The sequence below is a fragment of the Bradysia coprophila genome, unplaced genomic scaffold, assembly GCF_014529535.1.
Source record: "Bradysia coprophila strain Holo2 unplaced genomic scaffold, BU_Bcop_v1 contig_313, whole genome shotgun sequence".
Lineage (NCBI taxonomy): Eukaryota > Metazoa > Arthropoda > Insecta > Diptera > Sciaridae > Bradysia > Bradysia coprophila.
In genome coordinates, this window is record NW_023503572.1 from 376650 (window position 1) to 389231 (window position 12582).

The 12582-nt window shown below is 38.7% G+C and overlaps 3 protein-coding genes across 6 annotated transcripts; 2 read left to right on the forward strand and 1 right to left on the reverse strand.

Annotated features, from left to right (window-relative positions):
* The first annotated feature begins 316 nt into the window (after positions 1-316).
* LOC119079225 lies at positions 317-3467 on the forward strand. 3 transcript variants are annotated; one of them, XR_005088133.1, is made up of 4 exons: positions 1787-1945; positions 2233-2345; positions 2519-2988; positions 3054-3467. XR_005088133.1 is itself a non-coding variant. In XM_037187015.1 (3 exons), exons 1-3 carry the CDS (start codon positions 418-420, stop codon positions 3337-3339), a joined length of 834 nt encoding a protein of 277 aa, XP_037042910.1. In that variant the 5' UTR covers positions 317-417; the 3' UTR covers positions 3340-3467. The 3 variants fall into 3 exon arrangements, 1 of the variants encoding a protein (XP_037042910.1); XR_005088134.1 differs by having other exon boundaries at positions 1787-1897; XM_037187015.1 differs by lacking the exons at positions 1787-1945; positions 2233-2345 and adding an exon at positions 317-495.
* A 777-nt stretch (positions 3468-4244) lies between these two features.
* Positions 4245-5763, forward strand: LOC119079227. Of its 2 annotated transcripts, XM_037187019.1 has the most exons (3): positions 4245-4864; positions 4932-5220; positions 5280-5763. In XM_037187019.1, the coding sequence occupies exons 2-3, from the start codon at positions 4932-4934 to the stop codon at positions 5705-5707; spliced, it is 717 nt and encodes a 238-aa protein (XP_037042914.1). In that variant the 5' UTR covers positions 4245-4864; the 3' UTR covers positions 5708-5763. The 2 variants fall into 2 exon arrangements, with proteins under 2 accessions (XP_037042914.1, XP_037042913.1); XM_037187018.1 differs by having other exon boundaries at positions 4245-5220.
* Positions 5764-6193: 430 nt separating this feature from the next.
* Positions 6194-7637, reverse strand: LOC119079230. The gene is made up of 3 exons (XM_037187021.1): positions 7053-7637; positions 6632-6981; positions 6194-6570 (listed from the first exon to the last, which is right to left on the reverse strand). The coding sequence occupies exons 1-2, from the start codon at positions 7404-7406 to the stop codon at positions 6661-6663; spliced, it is 675 nt and encodes a 224-aa protein (XP_037042916.1). The 5' UTR covers positions 7407-7637; the 3' UTR covers positions 6194-6570; positions 6632-6660.
* Between the last annotated feature and the right edge of the window lie 4945 nt (positions 7638-12582).

Here is a 12582-nt window from a genome sequence, read left to right on the forward strand (position 1 = left end):
GCTTGTTTGAACTAATTGGGTGTACAATTTAATTTTTGCGTAAAAAAGGAAAGAATGAAAGTGTGAACTTATCGTCAGTTAATCTAACCTTATTTTCTAATATTTTTATCACCCATGACAAAAGTTTATTCATAGAAACGACCGGAACACTTGTCAGGTGTTTCTTCGCTGGTTCTTAAAAAAAAAAGTTGAATAAATTAAACAGTGCATTTTAGAGACATGCTGTAGAACAATTTTTTGTTCAGAATAATATTCGTTTGCCATTGTTGAAAAAATGTGCAAACGTAATTGAACAACAGCCATTGTGTTACTATTTAAGTCTATTCTTCGAAAACAATTCCACAGTTTGAAAGATTCGATCGTTGGGGCTGTTTGTCATAATTTTCTAAAATAAAGTTATACTTTCTGTTAGTGTCAATGATGTTTATTACGCAAGCGGTTGCTATTGCTATCATCAGTGGTGTGGCTTTCTCTGCATTGTCTGAAGACAAACTGGTATGTCATTATACCTTTTTAGGCCTTTTAGTGTGTCTAAAAATTTTAAAAGCGCTTCATAATACGTTTTCATTACACCAACTACGAAAGTTGTAATTTTCGCTTCCCGAATGAGATGCGAAAGTATAAAAATTCAACTCTCAGTTAGCCACGACATCACAAGAGGTGCGAAAATACTTTCGTCTCCCAACAGAGGAGCGAAAGTACTTTCGCCCCTCAAACGAGGATGCGAAAGTAAATGACAGCAACAACATGTGTTCCGTCTGGTGTCGTTGTGATCACTGTGATAGAAAAGAACGTTGCCAATAATTTATAAATTTTTCTTTTATCAAGGGGGCTGCCGCCCCCTGGACCCCCGCATATTTCAGCATATTTCGGTAAATTTCATCAGTTGGAACATTATAAGGAAGCTCAAATTACAATTTTCGTAATTGTTGTAATGAAAAGTTGTGTGGATCACATGGCACGACGTAAAAAAATTCAACCTGTGCGATTGCCGCCCTGGCCTTCGGCCACGGGCTGCAAACTTCGCACACGGTTGAATTTTTTTACTTTCGTCCCTTGTGATCCAAATAACCATGTGTGTACAAACCAAATACTGTCACTCCATCTCGTGTCATTCGAACGAAACGCTCAATAACAAAAGAAAAGCATAGCTAACAAAAACAAATTTTGTTTTCACTTAATTTCGTGAAAAACAAACTAATTTAAAAAAAAATAGATCTCATTTTTTGTTTAATTTAATTGTAAAATCTCGTAAATGAGGAACCACATTTTTTTCAATTAAGTATTCGTCAAGAAGTTCGTATTTTCCTGCTTCAATCTTCCAGATTTATGTTCCTAAAGAAGCCATATTTTCCATGGCTCCATGGCTCCATAGAAATTCACAATTATTGCGCGAGCTACACCAGCGACATCTATATTACAATAGCGTATATGTATCCAGGAAAATCAATATTCCTACACTTCGGTGCTGGAATAACGGGTTTTCCAGCCACTGCAACCAACCAACCTAGATCTAAAGGTTTTACTATTTTTCTTGAATTCATCGTGCAAATACAAACTTCTCTTGTTCAATAATGCATATCGTCTTCGACTCTCACTTCGACTTTGATATCGCTTTTTTCACACCGATACATCAAAGAAAAAGAACAAACAAATTAGCTTTGCTGATAAGACAATATCACTTTATCATTTTTGTTAAAGATTTGTAGACCGAATGTTTTTAAGTATTTTGTTAAATATTGTAAGTTTGAAGGCTGCCTCGATAAATTGAAGTTGAAATATCGATTTTCACTTGTCATGCTGCTTTAGTTGACACAAATTGCCATATAAACTTTTGGATTTGTCAGTGAATAGAATTTTATACAGAACGACGATCATTAATACGGTTGCACTTGAGGTAGATTCTTTAAACAGTTTGCAAAAGTGCATTGTTAGTGCGCTTGTGGTAATCTCGACTTCTCCGTTAATTTTTGTATATAATAGTATATTTCAACATACCCCAATACACACAAGATGTGTGTGCACGCACGGGCGAAGCCCAAGCGAAAACACACATCGAGTATGTATTGGGGTATTTTGAAAGATATTTTTCTGTAATAGTGAGAGTGTGTTGGTGCATTCCTTACCAACCGTTACTTTCCTTCTCGACCGTTTACTTTCCCTACCGACCGATTCATATCATAGCTCACCAATACACTCTCACGTATACGAATTTTTTTTTTTTTATGTGAGCTGGTGCGGTGATATTTCTGCATAATTCATTAACACTCAACTCAAATGACCCAGCTTTTGCTCTAACTTTTATCAGTTGTGTGGGTTTTGCTACAATTTGTGGACATAATTTGGTAAGATAACGTGTAGAGAAATCAGCGCTTTCTCGTGATCTACCATGAGAAGACACTTTCTTTAAAACTTTATTCTCTTCGGCAAATATATTAGTCAACTGAGACACATTAACGTTTCACTCCCACTCAGTTTGCACCATACACGCATAAACTGATCGCTTTTAAACTTACAGCAAAATCTTTCCCCTAATGAGCGGCTAAGGCGACAAGCAAGCACTTTGATCAATCAAAATAACAGGAACTCTAACGTACGTGCTGGTAGTGCCTGCTACGGAAGCATTGTTGGCAACACAAACACTCAAATCCGATGTGAAGACTCCACTGTCGAAATACGGGATAACCGCAACACGATGGCATCGACGGCATCAAGCACCTTAGAAATTCGGTCCAATACGAACGTTGGCATTGATGTCGAAGACGCATGGTGTAAATTTGAAAGCAATACCAATTTGCAATTCAAGGGGAAAGGCGGCTTCAGTAAATTTTTGTCACAGTTTGTCGATAATCGCAATAGTAGATTTGAAGGGACAAACAATAGAGTGGTGGCCATTAACAACAGGAATTTGTCGGTTCTGGGTAATGACAACCAGTTGGAGATTACTGGGACTCTCAACCATGCCGTTCGACCAGCGGGATCGAGTAGGTGAGTAGAGGACTGGTTAACTGTTGGCTGATTTTAAGTTATAAATTCTTATCTTGTGCCTACAGAAATACCGTAACGGTTTCACAGCTTGGTGGATACAACTCAAGCATTAATTATGACATTGAATACGTTGAATCGGCTCAGATCGACAGGTCAAAGTATCGACTTGGAAATTACAATTTCAACGTTGAAGCGAACGATGACAAGATACGTGTAACTGTGGAGAACGGTTCAGTGAAGGAAAACACGTCCAGTAAAATTGTCATTGATGGACAGGGTAGCCAAACCCTGGAATTTAATGGCGAACGCGTAGAAATGGTAGGTCCAACAACGTTTGATATTTTTGTTTAAATATTCTTTAATGGAGCTGAGAATCCGTGCGTAATGAAAGATAGGTCTTCAAATTGACCTGGTCATATTTTCATTTACCTTCAAAATCTCCACGAATTTTATGTAAATTACACAATAGCTTAGTCATTTCGAAATGTTGTTTTCTTTGTGACCATTGGTGACGTTTTCTGGACTCGTTCGGAAAACGACGACATTAGATCAGCCGTAGTGCAATGACCCGAGTCTGGACCCCGATTTTCATACTTCGTAACTTTAAGCCCAGAGTCCTCGCTTCAAATACGAGCAAAACGAGCTATCACTCGACTATGTAGGTTTAAAATTGCCGGAGATACATCGTTTTGAATCTAGGTATGGAGGAGGCGGTGAAATCAACCGGTCGGAAAATATTTGAGCTCCGCGAAAAATTTGAAAAAATTACGAAAATATAGGGCAATTAACGGCTAAATGATACGAAAATATGACGGAAAGGACACGAGGAAGACACGCATGAAGGAATAAAAGAATAGTTTAGCTGGAGGAGTGATGTTGAGGCCCCCAGTTGTTGTTTTGCTTACTCAAATGACCATGAATGAAAACAATTTAGTTGTTGTTATCGGTGCCTTGCATTCGACTGGAGTGACCGGTCATCTTCATGGCTATTTATTTACAAAAATATAAAAAATTTTCATTTTAATTTACACTTTTCAATTGTTTTCTCAAATTTTAGCAACTTAAGTATAGTTTCCACTTAAAAAAAAGTGCTCCGTGTGAGAGCCGTTTAGAAAAATTCATCCGTAGATGACAGTTCTCTCATTTATATATTACACATAATATTTAGATGTGTTAGTTTGTTATCAAAAATTTGATTTATTTCTGTGTCAAATTTTGGACGTTATATATTTTCGAATAGAAGTGTTGCGATTACCATGACAAAATTTAAGATTGGTGTCGCTATCGGAGTAATTGTGATAGGGGTGGGTCTAGCAAGCATTTACACCCAGAAGAAAAAACAAAGAGCAAGGGCACGTTGGCATGAAAGACCTCATATAGGTCCGGTGAACAGAATGTGAGTTTTGATTCACATATTTTCGATGCATCAATGAATCAATTCCACGTCTTTATGCAGGTTAAGGGGACAGCAAGTCAGCCTTAATATAATGAGAATTCATGATCAAGAGTGATTTTACAAGACTCTTCGTTTTTACCCTGACGACTTTGATCGATTGTTGCGAATGGTGGGCAAATACATCACGAAAGACGACACACGACGGGAAGTAATCAATCCAGCTACACGTCTGGCTGTCACGTTGAGATATCTCGCGACAGGTGAATCTCAGAGCTCGTTAGCCCTCAGTTATCTGATTGGAGCCGCAACAGTCCATAAAATAATTGACGAAACAACGTTGGTAATCTGGAAGGTTCTGGAATCGATTGTGATGCCAAAGCCTACAAAAAATTATTCCAAGAAATTGCCGTAGGATTTTGGAATCGATGGGATGTACCGAATTGTTGTGGGGCACTCGATGGAAAATTGATCCGAATAAAGGTTTGTTTAGGCGATAGTTAGCGTATGCAACGAATTTATGAATCGTTTGTTCTCCATTCTCACACAGATGCCCCCGTTCTCAGGCTCCGACTATTTCTGTTACAAAGGATTCCACGCAATGATTCTACTTGGGCTATGTGATTATAGATACCGATTCATAGTAGTCGATTTTGGAGCTAAGGGCCGCGCAAGTGATGGTGGTGTCTTTGCGCATTCCAAACTTGGACGTATGCTGAAAGCAAACCAGCTGGACATTCCACCACCACAATTTGTTCCCAACGGACCATTACTTCCCTACTTTCTACTGGGTGATGAAGCTTTCGGTCTAAGTGAATACATGATGACTCCATATCCAGGTACTGAAATTTAACTCCCCGAAGACTTTCACCTGCCCACAACTTATCCATAATTGCAGGAAGGTCTCTCGGAATGCTAACTTATTCTCAGCGAATATTCAATTATCGCCAATCAAGAGGTCGCAGAATCATTGAAAATGTTTTTGGAATGTTTGTCGCCACATGGCGTATATTCAAAACAGAAATTGACGCTCAGGTCGAGCTTATCGAACAATTAGTAATGTCGGCAGCTTGCCTACACAACTTTCGTTTAATCATGAACGATGAGAGATCGAACCAGTACACACCCAGACATTTTTTTGACCATGAGGTTAATGGAGTGAACATACCTGGAACTTGGCGGGATGAAGATGTCGAGTTATGCCAAATAGCTTCGCAACATGGTCGTCATTCATCTGCTAAGGCTGTACAGTTTCGCAACGAATTAGCAGACTTTTTTCTAACGTCTGGAGCAGTGCCTTGGCAACACAGTCAAATTGATAAATAACTTAATTTTAAATTCAAAGTGCATAGCGTGCGGTCGTACATTTATATAAAAAAAATTACCTAGTTACTGCTAATGTTTTCATTAATAAAAATGCAATTCCGAGATCGAACAATTTAAGCGAAAATATGAAAGAGGGTATGTTCAGTATGTTCAGGTAAAAAAGGGGGGTAGTCGATAATTACTAAGTAAAAAAATCGCTAAGAAATTCACGATAGAGGAAGTAATTGGAACAAATTGGTGGGATGGCTTGACTTTGGAAGGTGTAGAGCGCCTATTTTTAATGCTTGATTTCCTCTTACTCCGTTTACGCTCCGTTTACTCTTTAAATAATAAACAAGAGACGTTTTTTAGCTAAACGGAGCGTAAAGGGCGTAAGAGGAAATCAAGCATAAAGATTACACTTCTTCAATCAATTTTCCAGATCATATGCAAGATTCGAATTATTTTTAACTCAAAATTTTATTAGTAACGAGTTAGTTTAGTATCACAATTAAAACCAAACTTAAGACAACTGACAAGTTTTATCACACAATCGCTTCTTAGAATGCATAACTTTGTATGCGAGAATTAATTTAAAGAACTCTTTCGTCTTTTCTCAATTTGCTGAAGGAACACGTCATAGATGTCTTTTGTTATTTTCATCTTTATCAGTGCGAAGTGTTCATCGTCAAACTTTTGTAAGTCGGGAACAATAGAATTTGCGAATAACATTGATCTGTTGCATTCTCGTTGCACTGGTACCACCTTAGCGCTATCATCTGATAATTTCGATAAAAATGTGGTGGCACTTGCGAGGAACGGGGATAAATCCTCATTTTTTGATTTGTCTACCTTTGAATGCTTGTTCTTTGGTGTGAAAAAGGCTGAAAACCGATTTTTTTTGTTATATTCACAATTGTTAATGGCACTTAGTTGCAAAGTTACCCTTTTGTGAATCGGCTTCATCATCATCATCATCCCCTAGCGTTCGTATAACGAACGTACGATTCACGGATGTGGTTCCATGTGTTCTTCAGCAATTCGACTTTGATCTTTGACATATCAACGGGGGATTCAATGCCCTGAAGGTAGGCAACAAAATCATTCTTGATTTCTATCCACTTTTTAGACTTGGCTTCGGGATGGCGATCTTTGATAGGGATTTTGAAATTCCATATCGGCGGAGCCTCAAAAATCATTCTTAGCAATTCTTCTTCATATTGGTTCAATACATCGCTTGGTGCAACATGACACATTCGTTCCTTTTCATTTTTTCGCTTCTGTTTCATTAATGGCTGTAGAGATGTAGAATGGAACAGGGCTTAGCACATAAGTCACACATAAGTTTTGTGTCGGAAAATCTCACTTCTTCATCAACAGTCATAGTATACTCCAACGATCGACGAGCCGTAGACGAATGGTCCAGTGCTGTTAGATTCTTCCGTTTAGCATGTGAGTTACGTGCCGATTGTGTCTGAGACAGTTTTTCAGGAATTTGTGGACGATCATAATCTCCATTCGATTGTGGTGGTTGCTTTGTCACTGTTATTAATGGATTTTGTAACAATTTATCCAACTCGCTGGACTGAGACACCGGATCTTCTTTTTCGTACTGTGAATGTGAATCCTCACTAGAAACATATTCGCATTCATAGACCGATCCGCCCGGGCTTTTAGCATATATTTTCCCATTCGGACTTTGAAAATATGCTAAATCCATAGAAAACAGCGATCAAATTTAATTTTTTACGAAAAACCGACCGAAGCGATCCACAAATTAGCAACAAGTGTCAAAACCGATATTTGTTTGTATTAGTGATATGAAATGAACAAAATGAATTTCTTGAGAGCGAACTGTCAAGCAAACGGAACCAAAATTGAATCGTTTTCAATTTTTGCCTCCGTTTATTTGACAGTTCGCTCTCACACGGAGGTAAAACGGAATGCAAACGGAGTACTTTTTTGACTGGAAATTAAGCTTTACGCTAAAGTATAGTTTCCACTTAAAAAGAGCACTCCGTTTAGCCTCCGTCTACATGACAGTTGTAAAATAGAACAAAAGAACTGTCACGTAAACGGAGTGGAAATTGAATTTATTTCAATTTTTTACTCCGTTTACGTGACAGTTCCTTTGTTCTATCTTACAACTGTCATATAAACGGAGGCTAAACGGAGTGCTCTTTTTAAGTGGAAACTATACTTAACTATTAACTTCAGTTATCACACTCAATTGCCGTTAAACGAAATAAATTTTTCAACTATTGCTAATCACAGTTTGTTATGTAAACATTTGGTGTGAATTATATTGCGAAATGTCATTAACGTCTGAACATCTGTTCAACCGATTCAAAGGATTGTTCACTTGTAGTAGATGTTGTGTGCAGTGTTGTCGGAATTCCGATGTTGTGGTTTTGGAGGCTTTTTCCAATCATTTTCTTTTTAATTTTTGAAATTAACGACGGAGCTTTCGTTGAGAATGATGTGATTCGCTTCATGTATCTTCAAGAGGCCACGGGTGCGCACTTAGCGAAGTGTTTTTGCACTGTTAAAGTCAAACTGATGATTAGTCGTACTAACATGTCTGACTAGAGCTGTTTTTGTGGGTTTCGTCGCCACATTCGCGACATCTTTCTCGTGCTGATTGCATCTTTCAGATAAGCACCGCGATATTGCGATGTTTCATTTAAGAAAACAATTGAAAAGTGTAAATTAAAATGAAATTTTTTTATATTTTTGTAAATAACAACAACTAAATTGTTTTCATTCATGGTTTCATTCATAGTTGTCGGTGACTTCAACCTTCATGATATTGTTTGGACAGCTGATTACGATGATGACAATGGATATTTGCCACACACGTTAACGAATGCCACTGCGAATGGGAGCCTATCAAACTACCAAACCGATGCTCTGTATTTTTTGGACAAAATGCTCAGTTTGTCATTGTCTCAACTGTCGGATTTTCGCAACACGTCTTCGAATGTTTTGGATTTGGTTTTTGTCAAAAATTCAAACGAATTCAGACTCAGCAAGGACAACTTCACTATCATCGAACAAAATCAACAAGATCCAAGCCACGTACCTTACGAAATAATGGTGGATTACTATGCTAGTTCCTCTGTAAAGACCGAAGACGTTACTGTGTATCAATATGCACGCGGACACTATGATAGAATGGAATGCCAACTGAATGCGATCAATTTCCAACACGAATTTAATATCAGAGATGTTGACGCAGCATACGAATTCTTCGTTCAGACCATTAAATCTCTAATCGAACAAAACGTGCCAAAGAAAACAGTCAGAAAATACTCGAACAAACCGAAATGGTGGTCTCCAGAGTTACAGCGTCTTAAGAATCGTCGTGACAAGTTGTTTAAACGAAAAGCCAGAAACGAATCAACAACGTTGGAATATGAAGAGGCACATAAATTATTCAGTGAGGAAAGCGACCGTCGATACAACGAATATATCCGCCAGACACAAGAAAATATCAAATCGAATCCAGCTGAATTTTGGAAGTTTGCGAAAATGAATGGTGGCATCGAAAAGTACCCTGACAGACTAAAATTCGGTGATAAAATTGGCAATACAACGGAAGAAGTGGTAGACTTGTTTGCTGATTACTTCGAATCGATTTACGTACCTGATGAAGAGAATTGGGATTTTGACGATATTTACGTTCCGATAAGTAGTGCTGAAGAAATTAATGTCTCGTTGTTTGACATTGAAGCAGCGATTCATACACTGGAATGGAAGAGTGGAGCTGGACCAGACGAGATAAAACCATCGGTTTTGAAAATGTGTGCATCATCAGTTGCATGGCCAATATGGTTGCTGTATCAAAAATCTTTCAATATTGGTGAAATAGCAGCCACATCGAAAATATCACGAATCGTTCCGGTATACAAAAGAAAGGGTGACAAAGCAGACGTAAAGAACTATAGAGTCGTAGCCATCCAAACGATCGTACTAAAAATCCATGATATTGCAGTGAAGAAGAAGATTAGTGAGATTATTCAACCTCAACTGAAAAGCGCGCAACATGGATTCAGGAATAAGAGATCAGTTGTCACCAATCTGCTAGGTCTATCAATTATGGCTCACAATGCGTTCGAACGATCATGTCAACTCGACTTGTGTTACGGTGATTACAAAACTGCCTTCGACAAAGTGATAATACGTTTGTTAATTGTGAAATTTGCGAGATTTGGTATTGGGAAGAAAACAGCAAGGTGGATGTGTCAATATCTGGTTGGGAGGACCAATTACGTTCAAATCAGCATTTTTAAGTCAAGATTGTACGAATCTACATCTGGAGTACCGGCCGGAAGTTCTCTTGGCCCACAAATGTTCACAGTGTTTATCGATGATGTAGTCGACGTTCTTGAATTTGTGTGCCCTCTACTATTTGCGGATGACATCAAGTTGGCGTCCATTATCTTCGATCACAGCGATATACATCGAATGCAGCGAGATATCGATAACGTTAATAGATGGAACACAGAGAATCGTCTTCAATTCAACAAGGACAAATGTTACATATTCAGCATTTACCGAAGTGAATCATCGTTCATCAAAGCCGATTACACAATGGGTGATCACGTCATAGAGAGAGTCGAAGAAATGAACGATTTGGGATTTTTGGTCAACAGGTGGTTTCACCCGGGCAGTCACATTGAGCATATGGGAATGAAGTGTCGCCAGATGATTGGATGCATTAAACATTTTTCCAACGGCAATTTTACCAAAGAGACACAACGTATACTCTATTTGGCTTATGTACGTCCAAGGCTGGAATTTGCATCAACAATTTGGAATCCTGCGGCGCAAATCTACAAAGACGATATTGAATCTATACAGAAACAGTTCGTTATCTATTTGCTAGAAAGCCGTAGTAACGCAACGACATACAGGTTGGCTCCTTACGAGGATCGATGCAAGCAACTGAAGTTACAAAGTTTGGATACTCGTCGAACAATAACTGATGCAATGCTTGCTTTTGATTTGTATAAAGAAAACGTGACTGATGATATTATCTCGCCTAGATTTGTTCGAAGTGAAAGTGTTTACGGTTTTCGAGAGACTACTATGAAATTGCTGGTTGAGCCACGGTTTTCGAATGTGTATTTATCAGAACAACCGATCGTTCGGCTGATTAGACTTATTAATAAGCATAAAGCGGTTGTGTCTAAGTGTGAGAATAGAACGACGTTTAAAAGTTTAATTTTAGAGGAGCTTGGTTTTTAGTGTTTGACGGAAGTAGTCTTAAGTATTTATGTTATCTACGTTTGTATATTTTGTATATTTTGTACATTTTTATATTCAGCCAGTTTTTTGGCGGTGTCAATAAATTCAATTCAATTCAATTCAATTCAATTCAATAACAACAACTAAATTGTTTTCATTCATGGTCATTTGAGTAAGCAAAACAACAACTGGGGGCCTCAACATCACTCCTCCAGCTAAACTATTTATCCTTACTGACCGGCAGCACAGAAACGAATGACGATTTTCACCACTTCCTCATTCGCATAATGAATAAAAGAAATTATGTCCTAAATTAACGTGGTTTTGGCCGAATTATGACCTGTCCTATGAAAACGAGGATACCAAACGAAGAAAAACAAGGGAAGACGGTTGAATTATGAATGGGTCATGAAACCAAAGAAAGATATGAAACAGTCAATCCCGTATACATCGATAATGGTATGATAGCGGTATGTAAGAGGATGACGATTTCAGATGTTACCGTACGCGATTAACGTTGCAACACAATGGGTATGTACTAGATAACGTAAGGTAGTTAAAAGGAAGGCAGATTATGAGTAATAGATGAAGAGTGTAAAGGTAAGATTGTTGACGTGCTGAATGAGAGGGATTAATTTCGTGCTAGAAGGCAGTAAATTCTGGGCCCGAAAGAATGTCTTTGCGCTGCATTCTGTGAGAGGAGTGATTCCCTAGAGTCGGATAAGACGACTTTCTTTGACTTTTTGTAAAAGGAATGTTCGATAGGGTTGAAAAGGAACGCGTTGGGGTTAACTTTAGTAAGAAGGGAAGTTCTCTGAGAGTGTGAATAGGATGTGCGTTGGCTTTCGTATAAGGGAAATTCGCTGGGAAAGGGAAAAGAGAATCCTTTGTGGTATGTGACGAGTAAGACACCGGTGTCAGATGTCACTGTGCGAGCGCGGAGTTGCCTTCGGTAAAGTCAATCGTCTCGGTTTTAGGCCTGATGTGCGTTTTATCTTCCAAACGCCTCGTGTTTGTATTGAGCGTCTCTCAGGTGGTTGATGGTAAGAGCTTCTGACTTGTGGGGATGTCTCTTTTTACGTGAAATAGCCGGCGTGGGTAGGGAGGTCAGTGCGATTGTACGCGAATCAGGTGGTAATAGAAATGACGTGGTTGTAATTTAATGAAGTTGTATTGAGAACAAGGTAAGTATGACGGTCTTTTGGATTAGGTTATGAATGTTCACATGGCCAGCATTCGTATGAAGGAAATGCATCTCTCGTATTCGCCGTGCAAAAGTAACAAAGGCTGATAGCGTTGATGACGAACACCTAGAAATGTGATGAATTGGTGTTAATGGAGCTTTCGGTATGAGATGAACGAAGATGTATTACAGGAAGGACGGGCTCATCGTGAAGCTCGTTGATTGCATGCACCTCGGCGATCCACTCCTCGTGCAAGTCGTGTATCTCGCGAATATACTGAGCTGACACAGAAGACTCTTCATTGCGAGCACGGGATTGTACGAGTACAAAAGCCACCTCTGGATCAGTCCGAAGATAAACTACATAAAGAGGATACGAGCTCGTGTCATGGAATGTACGATATGATGATGAAACGTTCACCTATCACGTGTGGCCGTGACTGATGACCATTGAATGTCCGAG